Genomic DNA, 19791 nt, shown 5'->3' on the forward strand with positions numbered 1-19791 from the left:
TTGGAAAATTTTGTTTTTGAGATATAGAGAGCGTGAGAGAGATCGTGAGCATGAGAAAGGGAGAGACCATGCTAATATCAACTCTTTCGTTCTCTTCAATTTGCTGAGTTTTTTTACTTTGATATTCTATTTCCATGGAATCTTTTTATTAAAAAACTCAAATTTATGTTCTCTTCAATTTAATTAGTTCTTTTCCATTTTGTTTTTGAACAAAAGATTAAGGTTAGAATTATATATTTGTATTTGGATGTGAGAAACATGTAAATATGTATTTGGATGTTGGAATATATTTGTGTTTTTTAACAAATATGAAAATATATTTGTGTTTTTACAATGTTTGTGAAATATGCATCTTATAAGATTGTGTTTATCCCATGAATGTATTCTCTGAGATTGTGTTTTGTCTCTGTTTCGTGTTTGGAATCTAGATTGTAACCGTTTGAATACAATAATTTCCCATGAAGGCGTTATCATGTTCGATCAGAATTTGAAGTGTTCGAACGGTTGTACTCCAATGTTGTAATACTTAAACTCAAATTTAATACTCAAAAGATAATTTATTAAAAACTATAAGGTATAATTAAAAAATAAGTAAATTTAAATTATAATTAATACTTAAAAAATAAGAAACACAAGATTTATTAATACTTAAATTAGAATTAATACTTAAAAGATAATTAGGTTAAAAGCTATAAGGTATAATTAAAAATAAGTAAATTATAATTATAATTAATACTTAAAAAATAAGAAACATAAGATTTATTAATACTTAAATTAGAATTAATACTTAAAAGATAATTAGGTTAAGAGCTATATGGTATAATTAAAAAGTAAGTAGGGATAAATTATAATTAATACTTAAAAAAGCATAAACATATGAATGATCTTCCACTTAAATTAAAACTATAATGTATAATAAAAATTTAGTGAAATTAAATTATAATTATTATTTAAAAGATAATAAACATAAGAATTAAAAAAAAATACGTAATACTTAAATTTAAATTAAAACTTAAAATCTACTAAACATAAGAATTATTAATACTTAAATAAAAATTTTTACTTATAAAATAAGAATAATATTGGTGATTTGGAATGTGATTTGATTTCAAATGTAATAATTGTAGGAGTTGGTTTACTAGTTATGAGTTAGATGGATTTCAGAATTATTTTTATATGCAATTGAACCTTAGACCCATTTGAGAGTTGTAGCCAAAGATTCTCTTAAAGAATGTTTGCATACAACTCTTGAATTCTCCAAAATGGACAGTTTGTGATTCTATAATCTATATGGCAGATATATTCAGTTTAAACTCTTATGTTAGTCAATTAAAATTTTGGTTCAGTGTTTCCTTACATTCTTCGGGTATGTGGTCTGTAAGTTTCTTAGCCCATGAATAGGGTCGATGACTTATCATGACTAGCATATTTGGAGAATTGTAGGGAAATGCTACCGAAAGTTTTACTAACATTAGAGTTTAAACAGAGTATATATACGATATTGATAATAGTCTCTTGAATGGGATAATACCAACTGCCTTATCAAAATAGAAGTAGTAAATATGAAAGACTTTTGTAAATGTTTATCCCGAATTAGGTTTTTTTGATAGACAGCCGACGAGTAACAGAAATACAATGGAGAAGAGTTGGATGTTATTGTGAGATAGACTTCGGCGAGACTCTAAGGAGTATGCACAAGGGGTGAAGGTTTTTATAGAGTTTGCTCGCATGAGTATTGACAATCGAGGATTTATAAGATGTCTATGCAAGAAGTGCAAAAATCTTAATTCTTATAATTTGGTAGTAGCGGAGAAGCATTTATTTGTAAATGGAATCGATCCTCAATACTTACATTGGGTCTTACGTGGTGAACCATTTTCTAAATGAGTTAGATTTAGCAGCCAGTCCAATCAAATGAAGGAAGATAATGACATTGACATGGACGACATAAATATGGATGCTTCTAATGATAGTGATAATAATGGAGAGGATATGACTAAGATGTTAGGCGATCTGGGTGCAGGAATATTTGGGACAAGAGATGGAGAAGGAACATCTACACAATCATTTGAGGGCTATGAAAACTTTGGAAGACTGTGGGAGGATGCAAAACAAGAGTTGTACAAGGGGTGTACCCTTCATAGCAAGTTGTCTTTCACGGTGAGGCTGCTCCATATTAAGTCTATTTGTTATATTTCTACAAAAGCCATCGACATATTGCTAGAATTATTTAAAGAGGCTCTCCCTCAGGATAATGTAGTATCGAGTAATTTTTATGAAGCGAAGCAATTGAAACGAGGGCTAGGATTTTATTATAATATCATCCAAGCTTGTAAAAATGATTGTGTTCTCTTCTGGCAGCAATATGCAGAATTTGACTCATATCCTGTGTATCATGAGCCAAGATGGACATCCGATAAGCGTAATGTATCCCAAAAAGTGTTAAGACATTTTCCCTTGATTCCTCGACTTTAAAGATTGTTTACGTCCAAACTGACCATGAAATATATGTCTTGGCATCACATAGAAAGAGTCCAAAATGAAAACTTCTTCTCGTATCCTGCTAATTCCTTACAATGGAAGAAATTTGAAGTCGAGCATCCATGGTTTGTGGAAGAACCTCACAATGTACGTCTCGGTTTAGCAACAGATGGTTTTAATCCATTTGGCAACATGAGCACTTCTCATAGTACTTAGTCTGTCATATTAATGCTTTATAACTTGGCACTGTAGAAGTTAGCTGTATGTGTAACACCCGGGCCTAGCATCAAACCTGTTTTTTTTTTTATTAGACATATGAAAAAGTCCACTTATTATTATTTTTTTCACTACCAGACTTGAGCCTAGATTTTTGAAATGGCCAAATAGCCCAAGCCCATAAGATCTTATTTCAGACTCCACGTTCAATTTCTTTTTCACTACATGCATGGCTCCTTTTCCGTTCCCACTTCATGCATGCTTCAATCACAATGTAACACCTGGGCCTAGCACCAAACCTGTGTTTTTTTTTATTACACGTATGAAAAAGCCCACTTATTAATCTTTTTTTTTTCACTACCGGACTTGAGCCTAGATTTTTTAAATGACCAAACAGCCCAAGCTCGTAAGATCTTATTTAAGACTCCACGTTTAGTTTCTTTTTCATTGCATGCACGGCTTCTTTTCCGTTCCCACTTTATGCATGCTTCAATCATGTACGTGTTTTACGACTTGCCGATGCACGTCTTTCCTTCTTCTTTTTTCTTTTGTTTTTCTCCCCTTTTTATTTTTTTCTTTATTTTTTTTGTTTTGTTTTTTTTCTTTTTTTTTTAATTCTTTTTTTTTCTTTTCTATTTTTCTTTTCTTTTTATTCCATTATTTTCTCTCCTTTTTTTTCATTTTTTTCATTTTTTTTTTATTTTTTTCCTTTTTTTTTGTTAAAAAAAAAAAAGGAAAGACGTATATTGGCAAGCCGTGAAACAAGTACGTGATTGAAGCGTGCATGAAGTGGGAACGTAAAAGGAGCCATGCATGCAGTGAAAAAGAAATTGAACTTGGAGTCTGAAATAAGATCTTACGGGCTTGGGCTGTTTGGCCATTTCAAAAATCTAGGCTCAAGTCTGGTAGTGAAAAAAAAAAGAATAATAAGTGGGCTTCTTCATACATCTTATAAAAAGAAAAACACAATTTTGGTGCTAGCCCCGAGTGTTACATTCGCTCCCTCTTAAAAAAAATTTCGTCCTCAAAATTTGCTAGTACCATAAGCAAAGCCTAAATATTTATCCACTACAACCATTCCATGCCTACCCCAATAATCAATCATATTGTCGTACCTAATTAATATTCTAAAATTGTCGAACCTAATATTCCAAATTCTAACCCTCCAATATTGTCAATTGTATTCTCCCAAATTTTCCCTAGCCATACACGTTCGCGCACACTTCCATTTCAAGTTTAAAACATAAACCTCAATAATGCAATTAAAGACCAAATAATAAATTTCAAATACTCCACCAAATATAGAACCTCAATAAATAATGAAATAAACTCTCAAACTATCATATCACCAAAACCATGCTTCCGCTGCATACTCTAACAACTTGTAGTCCTAAACACATTGTAACTCACCGACGTACCTCTATAATTAACTAAACCCCACATTTAACTAGTCCATACATTTTTAACTCACTAGAGTCAAATTTAAAAATTATACCAACATGATTGTAGCCTCTAAAACATCAATATCACAAGTCTAACCCTGAAGTTCCTAACCAAAACTCTTTCCAAGAAGTCAACTTGAAATCTGAATCTTAAATCCTATCAGAATTATTTCCTACAGTCCACCGAATATGCCTACCAAAATTAAAATCTCAAATGTCATAAAAAAAAGAAAAGGAAAAGACATGCATCGGCAAACCGTGAAACACATACGTGATTGAAGCGTGCATGAAGTGGGAACGGAAAAGGAGCCGTGCATGCAGTGGAAAAGAAACTAAACGTGGAGTCTAAAATAAGATCTTACGGACTTGGGCTATTTGGCCATTTCAAAAGTCTAGGCTCAAGTCTGGTAGTGAAAAAAAAGAATAATAAGTGGGCTTTTTCACACGTCTAATAATAATAAAAAAAAACACAGGTTTGGTGCTAGGCCCGGGTGTTACAGTATGACTCTAACTTTTATGATGACTTTACTGATATCAGGGCCAAGGTCACCAGGAAATGAATTAGATGTATATATGCAACCACTGATTGCAGAGTTGAAAGAGTTATGAGATTAGGGTGTCAGTACATATGATGCGGCCTCGTCGCGAGAGTTTAAGATGCATACTGCAGTGATGTGGACAATAAATGATTTCCCAGCATATGAACCCTTGTCTTGGTGGAGCACAAGAGGTAAAATGGCTTGTCCTGTTTACAATAAAAACACGCAGTCTTAGTGGTTGACAAATGGTATGAAATTATGTTTTTTAGGACACTGTCTATAATTACTACATGATCATAGATGGCGTTCAAATAGAACGATATTTGATGGAATGGTTGAGCGCAGGTCATCACCACCAGAATTGTCTGGGAATGATATTATTGTGTAGTTGGGGATATTTTAGTAAAGAGATTTGGTAAAGATGTAAGAGTTTGAAAGAGAAAACAATAAGCATCAGAGTTTGTACCCTCCTTCATTCTTTGATGTAATGGTTCAGTTGGCTGTGCAGCTACCTTGTGAGACTTTAGTCGCTGGCCCGGTTCAGTATAGATGGATGTATCTTATTGATTTTTTTTTGAAAAAACTTAAGCGATCTGTGGGGGATAAAGCTCATCCGAAAGGTCCAATTGTAGAGTCATATATTAACAATGAGTGTCATACCTTTTGTTCAATCTATTTCTATGGGGTTGATACTAAATTTACGAGACCAGATCGAAATTATGAAGTTAAACAAATGAGAGTCTCATCGACATTTATCGTATTTTTCCAAACCGGACGTCTCATAGGCCCACAAGGGGGCTATGACCTATGTGGACGAGAGTTTAAAAGAGCTCGACGGTATGTCTTGAATAATTGCATAGAGATTGACCACTACTTTAGGTTAATGATGATCCTCTAAATCAATACTATATTTAAGCTCATGTATAATAACATAGTATAACTTGATAAAAATGAATAATTTATATGAACATGCGCAGCGAACATATACAACTATTTCGCACGAATGGTATAACTGACGTAGAAAAGACGAACGAAGAGGGATTCACCTCGTGGTTTGAACATACGGTATTACTGTAAAACCCTATCTTATAAGACAGACTTTATACCACTAAATTCTATTTTTTTCTATCTAACATTGATATAACTATAATAATATTTATTGATGTAGGTTGTATTGAAATATGGTGAAAATTCAGAAGAAATCTCACCAGAACTTATGCTTTAGCACATGGTCTGTCCTGGCGGGCCATCCAATACTTAGGATGTTTGGTACGTGGATATAAATTTCACACAGTTGACAGAGAACGATATAGAAAAACTCAAAATTATGGGGTCGTAGTCGAAAGAAGCCATATGGATGATAATATTGACTTCTAAGGAATTGTATAAGATATCATAGCGTTAAAGTACATGGAGGGATATATAATCTGATTGTTCAAATGTAATTGATAGGATGTCTCAAATCTTAGGTTGGGAGTGCGAAATGATGAATATTTTATGAGTGTCAATACATCTCGCACATGGTATGAGGACGATTCTTTTGTTCTCATTTGCCAAGGGAATCAAATTTTTTGTTTAGATGATCCGAAATACAGGAACCCATGGCTGGTGGTGGAGAAGTTTGCACCAAGAAATGTATATAATTACATTCTAGGGGCAGAAGAACTACATGAAGAAGTTGATAGTCCAGCAAATGAAAAAACCTATCAAGAAAACGAATCAGGCATTAATCTATTTGTTGATCTAAGCCAATATGACATGATCTCATTGCGTAGAGAAGATGTTCAAACCAAAGTAATTGAGGATAAAATGTCGGAAGAATATGAATCAACTGAAGTGTCTAATGAGAATGAGGGCGACTGGTCCAGCAAAACTAATAGTAAATGAATTTCAAACAGATATTTGCATAAGTATCATTGTGACACCCCGACTCCAACTTACGGAAACGCGGGACTCATGATGTCGGGATGATGACAACACAGGTCACGCATCCCAATGATAAGTGCTAAGTGTGTGTACATGCAAAAAGTGTACAACAAAAATGTAGCGGATAAAAATAAATAAGTCAACTAAGTACCATAATTTTAAATACAAGACTACCAAAATAAAAGTATTATCGAGAATTATACAGTTATCCGTGAAAATAAAGTAAAAAGTCAAATACATAGATAAAGGGAAACAAATCTCATAAAAAACATAATAATACGAAATAAATAATTCAAAACGGGAAAAAATTTCCAAACACAAGCGAGGGATCCCAAATCACTCATTTCGCGGAGCCAAATCCTCAGGCTCAATATCAGCATCTGTATCAAAATCTGCGATACCATAAAACGGTACTGTAGGGTAAGGAATACCACATGAGATATGAATCTCAGTAAGTAATCACCCAAAGGAATCAAGAGATAAAAATACAATAATGCATCCAACAAACATGTGTGCACATGACGAAACATGAATGTGACACAAAACCCTAATTTTTCCCGAAAATGATTATTTTCCAATGCACATAAAAAATCTCATTTGACCCAAAACACGCCATGAATAATATCCATCATTTTTTTCAGAAAATGACCCAAACATAAACCAATCATTTTCCCAGAAAATAGTGCTCATAACCATTAAATCATAAACCCCTATTTTCCCAAAAAATGACCCAACATAATCATTTATTGGACACTTTAGGCGGGAATCACAGGCAGAACTCTACCACCATCCCTACTGCGTGCACTGTAGGCAGGAACCATAGGCGGGACTACCACCATCCCTGCTTACCACCATCCTGACTGCGTGCAGCGTAGGTGGGAATCACAAGCGGAACTCTACCACCATTCCTGCTTACCACCATCCCTATAGTTTCTTTCCACACAAGGGGTACCTATCAGAGCACTGTAGGCGGGAATCGCACGCGGGACTCTACCACCATATCCCTACAGCTCGCGTTGAAGTAGAGACTCTACCACCGTCTCTGCTTACCACCAACCTTACAGTCTCTTTTTCCTCTCTCTCAAACCGTTCACAACACATGAGCATGCATGACATGATGCAATAAATGCCATGATGCCAAACATAACATAAATGCTAAACAACTCATCCTCACATCCAATCGACCCCTATACTCCTCGGACTCAAGGTCCAGCACAACCAACCAGGCTCCAAAAGATTTGTTAGTGCAAAAATATATTTATTTCTCAAGAAATTCTTTGGAAAATTACTTACAGTGCTAAAATATAATTTTCGAAGGATCAAGGAGGTGCAAGAGGTGATGGCACAACAATGTAATAGTGCAAAATGGACAAGGGTCATGGGTCTCCAAAACTCAACTTTTGAACGGGGACAAACGAAGACTTGGGATGGCTAAGGAAGGCCTTAGAGGTGTTGGTGAGGCTAGTGGTGGTGGTCTTTGGCCGTGGGTGGCGGCATGGGCAACAGTTGGAGGCCAAAATACCCAGATCAGAAATGGGGATGGAAGGGCTTCAAGGGTGACGCATCGAGGCTGAGGAAGGGTAGGTTAGGTAGCTGGGAGGCCACCAGTGCTGTGGTGAAAAGATGGTGGCAAATGATGGAGGCACGACGGCAGTTGGAGGCCAAAATATCCAAATCAGAAATGAGGATGGAGGGGCTTCAAGGGTGATGCATCGAGACTGAGGAAGGGTAGGTTAGGTAGCTGGGAGGCCATCGGTGCTGTGGTGAAAAGATGGTGGCAATGGTGAAGGCACGACGACGCAGGAACAAAATGAAGCTGCCGCTTGAAGTCTTGTGTGGGTGAGATTGGTGGCGTGGGAAGGGCTGAAAACAGAGGGGGGTGGTCGCTGGCCAGTGGGGAGGAGAATGGGAGGAGCGGAAATGGCAACGGGCGGCGCACGATGGTTGGCTGGGGAAAACGCACGGAGAGGGAAACAGAGGGAGGGGGTCGCGTGGGAGGCAAGGGAGGAAGAAAGAAAAAGGAAGAAAAAGAAAGAAGAAGAAAAGGAGAAAAGGAAAAAAAGAGAAAAAGAAAAAGGGAAAAAGAAAAAGTGAGGAAAAGAAATGAGGTTCAGTCCTTACAACTTGGGTCACAAAATTGATCCAACGAAAATAATTTCAAAACGGCGAGTTAAATAAAATAATTTAAACGTAGTGACTAAATAAAAATAAAATAATTAAATCAAATAATAAACTAATTTAAAATAAAGAGCAATTTAAATAATGAACAATAATTAATAACAAGAAAATACATTGAATTAACAGTTAAAAATCTTAAAATAATACTACGTAAATTATTTAAAATTTAAAACAAGAAAGCCCATAATCTTAAGAGATGCAATAATTACTTAGTCAAAATACACGTAAATAAGGGGTATCACAATCATTCTTATAAATATCCGTAACATTTGTTTAAATAATAATTTATTACAATTTCAAACAGATATGCCTCACAAAAGCAAAGCAGCATGTGTGACATCTCCATCCATTACCAACTCTCCGTGTGTTTCACCTGCCATCAATAGTAGGCCAACATCACCAGACTGAGAATAAGTTATTTTATCAAATTAAATACCTTATTTAATGCTCGGTTTAAATAATATATTTCTATAAAATAAAAATGATTTAATTAAAATATGTGCTTTAATTACTGTAAATATGGCTATTGTAAGTCAGAGCCGAGATCGAGGCATTACAAGGGGTGTCTGCACAGAAAAAAGTAAGGAAAGTTGATAATATTAAAGTTGATATTCCTAATGATCACACCGGTGGTTCAGGAGATTCGACAGCATGGCTTGCTTCTTATGTTGGTACACTTACTCGCACGTATGTACCTATGGCTACATTCTCCTGAGCTAAAGTTCCCCAAGACGTGAAAGACCACATCAAAAATCATTGCCTAGTAATAAGCTACATCCCAAGAAACTAAGTATAACATGTTAATTTAAAGTTCTTGTATATTTATACTAATTGTTTATAATTTTTGAAAGGAAGAGTTTGAACTTAATTTTGGCCGACAAGAGGATCGACAAATGGTTAAAGAACTGATGTCAAATGCATTCTGGAGGTATAAAGGTCGATGCCATGCACACTATCAGAAGTTTAGTACTACAATAGAGGAGCGCCAAAATCCAATTCATGCAATGCTGCCAAAAGAATGGAAGAAGGTTTGTGATATGTTTGAAGATCCTGCTTATCAGGTAATTTCACTGCTATCATTTTTTAATAGTATATGATAAATGTACTAAACATAAAAACATAATTTTTTTTAGCAACGGAGTACTGTGAACAAAGCAAATAGATCAAATTTAACGATACACATCATGCGGGTTCTCGATCTTTTTATTGTTTGTCTAACAAAATGGTAAGTTATTCTAGTCCCCGTTAAATATTAAAATATAATACACTTTTCTGATTTAAGTTCTAATATAGATTTTCCTTTTGCAGAAAGAAGAAAGTTCTGCTGACTATGATCTGACCCAATTGTATGCTAAAACACATAAAAATCGTGATGATATTTGAACTAGTCCAGAAGCAGAGGTAAATTATGTAAGTTTAAATTTCTTTTTTTCATTGTCTAATGATATTTTTTGTTACTTAGACTAACTTTAATATTTTTGTTTTTGTAAGACAATATGATTTCTCTTAAGGAAACTGATGCAGATCCATCTGATGAATCATCTGTCGATGATGCTCAGATCCTTTCTCAAGTTATTGGATCACGTTTTGGATATCTGAGGGGCTTAGGATGTTGTGTGAATCCATCGCCATTTGATCTTCATCCTCTTCTCGAGGCAGATCGAATGACGACAAGAATAAGAAATTGGAGGAAGCAAACTTGAGATGAAATTTTATTTGAAAATTTTATTTGTTCGAACACTCCGTCCGATCGAATAGGTTCTAATATGGTTATTTGTTCAAATGAAAATTTCTTTTAGTTCGAACGGTAAGTGTCGGTTCAAACTGAACATTATTCCATTCAAACAACTTATAGAGATGAAATTGGTTCGTCTAAAAAAAAAATATCGTTCAAACAGTTTCGGTTGGTAGTCTGGTTCTACCCAATTTCGTCCTTAAAAAATGATTTTTTGAGATAAAAATTTTTGTCTACAAAAACCTTTTGAGACAAGTTTTTCGAGACAAAATAGAGAAAAAATTTTTTCTTCTCTAAAAATAATTTGGGACGAAATTTAGGTTTTATGAGATTTTTTTTTATTATTTTAAAAAATCCAATCTCTTATAGTGATTTACGAAAAATTTAAATAGCTAGTCATTAGGTGAAAACATAAACAACAGGCCAGTAATTGCATGCAGTGGATAATTGCAAGTCAAGTAGATCCAGAAGTACTACTGAGGATCATACTTTTGTTAATAAAAAACGGTGGCGCATTAATTTAAATATTTTTGAATACTGAAAAGCTTATTGGAAGAAGTACATGGATTAAACAAGCTAATTAGAAATCAAGACTAAGAAAGTTGACCCCACTTGTACTTCAGCAAACCAATTAATCTGGGACAGTTTTGGCTCCCGTCTGAGTTCTCTCTCGAACCCGTCTCCCTTAGCGCTTGTTACAGCTTTGGTTTGAGGGGGTGGGAGCTTCGGCTCCTCTCCCCTCTCCCCACCTCTCCCCACCTCCGTCCGCTCTGTGCATATAGCCGCTCCGCTCCGTTTTGTGTTGTTTTGTTTTGTAGGCTAAATAAGGGGGAACAGCGGCTCTGGTCTTTCCGGCGACAATAGATCAGCACGCGCCTCTCCATGGTGTTGCCCAGCCGCCGATCTTCAAGTCTACCGAAGGCGACGCCATACGGAACGGTGAGTTGCTCCCACGCGCGGCCAAAAAAACTCGGAGGCGTTCGGCGAGTGGCCTTCTCGCGACGCCGGGAGGCCCTCTACCGTCGCCACGCGCGGCACCGCTGGGGTCTGTGAGTCCGGAACTTCCAAGATCGGTTGACGGTTTTCTCCCAGGGTGGCGCGTGTACTGCACGCGCCTCCGCAGCCGATCAGAGCTTTTTCTTTTGCTGTTGTTTTTAGTTGTGTTCCATTGTATTTTCTTGTGTCCTGTTTAAAAATAAAAAAATAAAAAAATTTTGTCCCTTCGGACCGTGGTCCGAACTGGTGTTATGTCCCCATCTCTGCTTTGGCGGTGTATGGGGTTGTTGCATCCTACCTCGCGTAATCGAGATATGGGTTTTGTCACCAAGTTACTGGTTTACTCTGTCGGGAACAGAGATGTGAACGACGGATCTCTTAGACTTCGGTCTTTAGAGTTCTGTCGTCTGGGCTAGGTCATGTCAGCCACGAAAGTGTGCTGATGAGCTATTAACGTTTGTAACTGACTTTTTAAGTCAAAGTTGTATGTCCTTTTTATGAATGGAATGTGATCCTTTATTATCAAAAAAAAAAAAAATTGACCCCATATATATATATATATAAGAAAATTACAGATTTTCGGGTCCACCAAATATTGGGCCTTGACTTCCAGTCTATTTCAATGTATTATTCCCATACATATTCAAGTGCAAAGACTAAGAAAGTTGACCACATACGCTATACTAGGAAAGTAGATAGACGAAAGCCGTGATTCACGGATGCTGATCTGAGGATGTTGAGGCTTGATTTCAATCAGCTTCCTATTGTACTGTATCTCGATTCTTTACAGCTTGCTCCTTTGACTCTGTGTCAATATTCTTTAATTTACAGCGTTGATCAGACTTTCAAATATACAATAGAATCTGATCTGTATCCATCTCAAATTACATGCACTTCAAGCCTCATCAGTCATGATCTAATCTAAATTCTAATCCCCTAATTCTAAATAGAAAAAGCAATGACACAACTTATATTTTTAAAAGGAGTATATTTATGTTATAAGCCTCAGTCAACTAATTTCTACTCATTTTTAACAGTGCATAACATTAGTATTGGTCTATGCATATGCATATGTAAAGTCATATTTCCATAATATGACTTTAAAATCTTCTACATTGACTTATGTATATTCAAAGATTTAACTACCTATGAACAGTTCTTTTCCAAGTTTGGATAACTACTATTCACCTTACAAATCATATTTTAATCATTATTTATCTCTCATCCCACTCTCTCTCTCACAATCTTTTCTTTTTCTCTCTCTTTCAACAACACAACAAATCTTCACTTGCACATTCATTTTATTATTATAATATATTATATATTTTTTTCATTTTATTATATTTTTAATACAATATATAAAAAAATTATATCTTTTATTATTGCATTTGTATTATTAATGTCAAATGTATGTAGTGGATGCTAATTGCAAAATATATATAAAAAAAATTGATTTTAAGAAAAAATTAATAATAATAAAATAATAATATTTTATTATTATTTTGTCTAAAATATGCATAAGTTAATGTGAAAATTTTGCTTGAATGGTAAAATAAATATGCAAAAGAAGTGATTTTACATATACATATACATATACCAATACTAATGCTCTTAACTTACCAGCTTTCCATGCCGAGTGACTTGCATCTGTTTTGGGCCATTTGAATCACCAAAAATTTCATTAGTCTTTGCCGTAGCCCGTAGGTCATTTTAATGACTTTTAGCAAAATTTTAGGATCTTGTGATAAGGATATGAGTAGTAATACATGTATAACCTTTTTTGATAATTTTTTATATAATTATATTTTAAAACGAATATATTTATATAAATTGATATTATTTTTATAAATTATTTTATAAAAATGCACTTAATTTAAAATATAATTATATAAAAATTTTAAAAAAAAATTGTATGTCTATCATTTCCCCAATATTAAACTAGCCCCGTGTGGATAGATGTTTATGCAGACGAAAATACTACCTGTTGGCCGGAGTGGAATGATATATCCACAATCCTTTTTTGTAATGATGTTATATCCACAATCATTTATTATTATTTTTTTAAAATATGGACATTTATATAACTTAAGTGATATTATTTTTTGCTCATTCTCGAAGTTTATTTATTTTTTATTTCGAGTCCACAAAAATGAAAAAGAAATATGGATAAATTTAACGACAAATGACTGGTAATAGCCGGACCATATTGACTTCCATGAGCCTTAATGGTGACTTCACTTCCTTTATATTAGTAGCTTAACACCGGCCTGTTATCATCTTCACTACTTCATTTCATGCTTCTACATAAACATTCTCCTAATTCTCTATCCTGCACTCTAATTCTCTCTCTTGCACTCATGGTGCTCATAGGAAATCTGTTCCATCTATTGCTGTTGGGTTTTTTGCTTGTGCAGTACTCATGCATGTTTCAATTGATCCAAGCTTTCAGCAATTTTACTGACCAATCTGCTCTCATTGCCTTTAAATCCCAAATCAGTTCTAGTCCAAATGAAACCCTCTTGGCTACTAATTGGTCCACCGCACCAAACTCGATCTGCAATTGGATTGGGGTCTCCTGCAGTCGACGTAGGCAAAGAGTCACCGCTTTGGACCTTTCCTTCATGGGTCTCCATGGCACCATTTCTCCTCATATTGGTAACCTCTCCTTCCTAGTCTCACTTCATCTTTCTAACAACAGCTTCTTTGGTTTTATTCCGCATGAGATCAGTCGCCTACATCGCTTGAGAATACTCTTCTTGGGATATAACCAATTGGAAGGAAGCATCCCTCCTTCCATTCATAATTGTCGAAAGCTTCGCATGGTAAGTTTTTATTCGAACCGTCTTATTGGTGCAATTCCATCATCCCTTGGCAACCTGTCCACATTAAAGATCTTGAATTTGGAGCACAATCGTCTCACTGGTCCACTTCCTTTTGTCATCTTTAACATATCTTCTCTAAACATTTTTGCTGTTACATCTAATCACATCTTGGGAGCTCTTCCGAATGATCTTTGTAGCCACTGTCCCAATCTTAGAGAACTTTATTTCTCGTATAACAAATTTGGCGGTCAGTTCCATTCGCAATTTAATAATTGTAGGGAGCTTGCAATTTTATCTTTATCATACAATAAATTCGATGGGAGTATTTCAAAAGCTCAAATTGGCATGAGTTTACAAAAGCTTGAATTTCTGGCTCTTGGGAGTAACAACTTCACTGGTATCATACCTTCTACCATATGTAATTTATCGAGGTTGCAACAATTCGGAATTGAGCATAACCACATACAAGGAAGCATTCCGACTGATTTGTGGCAACTTCAGAAGTTAACTGTTTTGATTTTGGGAGGGAATAACTTCAAAGGGGTAGTACCTCAAAAAGTCTTCAATCTTTCTTCTTTAAAACTTATCTCCTTCATGGGAAATTCCCTATCTGGTTATCTTCCATCACTAGATTTGGGGCAATCTTGCTCTAATCTTGAAATAATCACACTTGGTTCCAACCAACTCAGTGGTCATATCACATCCTATCTTTCAAATTGTTCCAAGCTCATCGTCGTAGACTTTACTCAAAACTTCTTCTCTGGACATATTCCCAACAGTCTTGGAAACTTGAATCACCTCCAAGAACTTTTTTTGGGTGGAAATCAATTAATAGGCAAAGAGGCTAGAGATGAAGAGCTCAATTTCATTTCATCTTTATCCAATTGTAGATTTTTGAGAAGTTTAGACTTAAGCGATAATCCATTGGATATAACAATTCCAGATTCCATTCAAAACTTTTCTTCTTCCATTCAAATCTTTGTTGCGGAAAATTGCCAAATAAAGGGTCATATTCCTATGGGAATGGGTTTTTTGAAAGGCTTGATCTTGCTTAATTTGGGAGGTAACAATTTGACTGGAAATATCCCTTTCACATTCGGTGGTTTGGAAAGATTACAAAGATTGCATCTTTATAGTAACAAGATTGAAGGATTGATTCCAGAAGAGATATGTCAATTAAAGAATTTGGGAGAGCTCGATCTCTCAATCAATAGAATCTCTGGAGTCATCCCAAATTGCATTTCAAACCTCAGTCTTCTACAAATTCTGTTCTTAAGTTCTAATAGACTCGAATCGTCAATACCATTAAATATATGGGGCCTTGAAAGTCTATTATTCTTAAACCTGTCATCGAATTCCCTTGGTGGACATTTGTCTTCGAACATGACAAAATTGGACACTCTCGAACGTTTGGATTTGTCAAGAAATGAAATTACTGGAGAAATCCCAAGTATCATTGGAGCATTTGAAAGCCTTAGTTATCTTGACTTTTCAAACAACTCCCTTCAAGGAGGCATTCCGCAATCTTTTGGGAACTTAAAAGGGTTAGATACCTTAAATCTTTCTTACAACAACCTTTCTGGTAAAATTCCTAAATCCCTTGAGACACTTCCATATCTCAAATACTTGAATTTATCTTTCAACAAGCTAGTAGGAGAGATTCTATCTGGTGGTCCTTTTGTGAACTTCACGGCGGAATCATTTTCAAGAAATAGTGGACTTTGTGGGAATCCAATTTTTGGGGTTCCGCCTTGTCCAACGATTCCTACCTACCAACAATCAAAGATGAAAAATATTTTGATCAAATGTATTCTTCCTGTGATTGGATCAATTATAATTGCGGTAATGTTGGTTTATTTGCTGAAAAGACTTCGAAAAAGTAACATAGAGATACTGACATCACTTAATGCATTTCCTGCATTGGAACATAGAATGATATCATACCAAGAGCTTTGCCAAGGGACAAACAACTTTTGTGAAAGCAACTTGCTTGGAGTCGGAGGTTTTGGCTCTGTGTATAAAGGAATACTTTCTGATAGAACAATTGTTGCAGTAAAAGTTCTAAGTTTGGAATTGTTGGGTGCTATCAAAAGTTTTGATGCAGAATGCAAGGTGTTACGTACAATTCGACATAGAAATCTTGTTAAGGTCATAACTACATGCACTAATCCCGAGTTTAGAGCGTTGGTGCTGGAATACATGTCGAACGGCAACCTTGAAAAGTGGTTATACTCTCATAACTACTGCTTGGATCTTCTACCGAGAATAAATATTTTGGTTGATGTTGCGTCAGCCTTAGAATATCTCCACCACGGTCAATCGGAATCTATATTGCATTGTGATTTGAAGCCTACAAATATCCTTTTGGATGAAGGCATGGTTGCACATGTGGGTGATTTTGGTATTGCAAAGATTTTAGTCGAAAACAAAGACTCAACACACACCAAAACTCTTGGTACCATTGGCTACATCGCACCAGGTACGTACGTACATGAATTTACCCTGCTTTTTTAATTATCAAAAGGATAAATAACATGATGCTAATCTTACAAATTTTTGGTAACAACTTGCTTGGCAAGTTTCCTCATCTTAGCTAGTCTTATAGTCGATAAAACATTTGCAAATTGATCAAACACCAAATTAATTATAATTCTTGTGATTTACCCAGTACTCGAACTCTATTTACAAATTAATATGGGTATAGAACTCTGTAATTCTTCTATAGATTCTCTCACGAACGACCTCATTTGATCTATTAGAACTTCAATAACACTATTAATAAACTCACTTGCACACTAATGAACTCAATAACTCTTGAAGGACAAGATGATGAAAAGATTAAGAAGGTGAAGCTAGGGACGAAGTTTGGATTATAAGTTTGGAGGGCCCGAATATTTTTAGGTTAGAAAAAATAGTTCAATTGAAAACTTTTAGGAATACCATTAAAAAGATAATACAATTAAAAAAAATAAAGTGAGTAGAAATATAAGAAAGAAAAATATATAAATTTTGAAATTTCGTGCTTCCAATAATTTTGGAAATTTAACATTTAAGCTTTTTATATGTTGCAATTAAACAAAAGAGACTAAACATTGGTAACAAGTTATATATGAATTATAAATAAATTATATGCAAATAATAAACTAAGTCTTGGGTTTTCTAAATAATATATAACAATAAACTAGATTTAAAAGGTTTAAGTAGCATATCATAAATTACATACTGCGTAGCTTGCTATCCAGTCAAACGTGAGTTTTTTCATTAAATATATTTCATTCAACTAACTATAAATTTTAAAAGAAAAATAATATAATATTAAATTATAATTATAATTTTCTTCAAATTAAATACTATAGAAAAAAAATTACTAGAGACCAAAAGCTAATTTAATGATACAAAAATGGCTCACTTAAGAAATTATAGGCAATATACACCACTTAGTTTTTTACAAGAGACTGGTCATGATATTATAAACTTATATGAGCAAAATTATCATAAGTTGAAATAACAGCTTAGCTTTTATGCTTAACTTGTCACAAATTGTTCTCTCATGCATAAAAAATATGCATTTATGAAAAATATAATGCCTAAGACCTTCAAAAAATCGTGGTGGGATTCATAAGGGTTGGTTTGGTTATATAAAATCAAACTATCTCATCTCATATAATTATTATAATTTTCTCAAACTCTCATACAAAATATAATAAATAATTCAAGTACTTTTTCAAATTTCAAAATAAAAATAATATTAAAATAATATTCTATTCAACTTTCAACAAAACTTCTCATTCCATCTCCTCTCAACTGCGTAACCAAACTCACGATGACTTGAAATTTTTATTCAATTTGAAAGCAAACTCTTTTCAAAGCAATTATAACTCAATTGGATTAAGTATTGTTATTCAAATATGCCAACACGTACCTTTTACAAAAAACTAAAAAGAAATAGTACTTGCATTAAAGTAAATTGTGTTATATGCATCATATAGTAAACTCATGAGTTTCAATTTTAGGATTGTAGATGCATTTACGATTCTCTTTTTTGGATGATCTACTAAATATATATATATATATACATATATAATTAGGGAAATATTATTGAAGTCAACAATTAATTGGTCCAATCCCATTATTTATTTAATGAGCCAGTATAAGGGGCCTCCAAAAGGGCTATTTCAAATTGCAGTTCTGGTTTGGTTTGCCTTATGTAAGATATATATATATATATATATATATATGTATTTATTTATACGCATATGAGTATATATACACTGATCAAGAGCTTACTTATAGTTCGGATATATACTCTTTGTTTTTGGATGGCACATGTGAATTATTACTTAATGATGCCATTTTATTAAGACACAAGTTGCTGACTTATAAAATGCCTTCTTGACAATTTGTGAGTATTTTTAGAATATGGATTTGAAGGGAAGGTATCCATCAAAACCGATGTCTACAGCTATGGCATAACATTATTGGAGATGATCACGAGGAAGAAACCCATCAACAACATGTTCACTGGAGATTTTACTTTGAGGCAGTTGGTAAATGCATCCATTCCAAATAGAATGATGGAAGTTGTGGACGAAGGTTTACTAAGAATAGAAGATGGAAGAGACACCATTGCCTTGCAAAGTATTATTTCGTCAATCTTGGACTTAGGCTTGAGGTGTTCTGAGGCATTACCGGATACAAGAATGGATATGAAAGACGTGTTGGTCAAGCTTAATAAAATCAAGTCAACTATTTTTGAGAACAGGAATAGGTTGGTTACTAGGCATACTTGACCTCAATCTGTTTCACATGTTTTATATCTTTTTAATATCGTGAAGTACTTATGAGTGGTATGTATGTAACATGTTTGTGTCAACATTTATGCTTAAAGGAATGACTTGAGACTCTACTCTTCTTCCATCTCCGTACACTTTACATTGAGCTCATTTCCTTTATTACCCTATATAAATCCTGGCCAGAAGGCGCACAACCAACATTCCTTTGTTTAAATTATGTTTTTGTTACTCTTAATTACTAACATTCATTTGCTTGTGAAACTTCTTTAACCAGGAGAACCGTCCTCAAATGGGTTGAAACCTGAAAGTGGTAATCTTTTTGCTACCTTATTCTTCTTGTTTAATTCCAAAATTCTCAGAGAACCAAACAACGAAAATGAATTGAATTCGAAAAGAGTCTCAGAGAAGATAGCCAAATTCAATGAGAATATTGACTATTGATCAATTTCATATTTCCAAGTGGCAACGAAAAACAGAGAGAGTGAGAGAGAGAGAGAGAGAGAGAGAGAAGACTGACTTGAGAAGAATGAGAAAATGGTCATTTTATTCAAAGAACCAAAGTCTATCAAAGTAATTTTATTGGGAGATTGTTAGGGATTGTGTTGTAGAACCATTACCTGTTCCAGTTCCTGTTTGGCTAAGAAGATATCTGTGCATCCAGCA

The 19791-nt window shown here is 34.5% G+C and overlaps 1 protein-coding gene across 1 annotated transcript; it reads left to right on the forward strand.

The window, feature by feature from the left end:
- The first annotated feature begins 1914 nt into the window (after window positions 1–1914).
- Window positions 1915–19196, forward strand: LOC108980272 (LRR receptor-like serine/threonine-protein kinase EFR). Its single transcript, XM_035691364.1, has 4 exons — window positions 1915–2256; window positions 2362–2427; window positions 13928–16814; window positions 18752–19196. The coding sequence occupies exons 1-4, from the start codon at window positions 1915–1917 to the stop codon at window positions 19123–19125; spliced, it is 3669 nt and encodes a 1222-aa protein (XP_035547257.1). The 3' UTR covers window positions 19126–19196.
- The last annotated feature ends 595 nt before the right edge of the window (window positions 19197–19791 follow it).

This window comes from Juglans regia, chromosome 7 (genome assembly GCF_001411555.2).
Source record: "Juglans regia cultivar Chandler chromosome 7, Walnut 2.0, whole genome shotgun sequence".
Lineage (NCBI taxonomy): Eukaryota > Viridiplantae > Streptophyta > Magnoliopsida > Fagales > Juglandaceae > Juglans > Juglans regia.

Bases quoted from the DNA above. Each gene is read 5' to 3' on its own strand.
- LOC108980272 (XM_035691364.1), top strand. From the start codon at position 1,915: ATGAAGGAAGATAATGACATTGACATGGACGACATAAATATGGATGCT. The intron at 2,428-13,927 runs GTATCCCAAAAA...TTGCTTGTGCAG, and splicing joins GGACATCCGATAAGCGTAAT to TACTCATGCATGTTTCAATT. The intron at 16,815-18,751 runs GTACGTACGTAC...GAGTATTTTTAG, and splicing joins CATTGGCTACATCGCACCAG to AATATGGATTTGAAGGGAAG.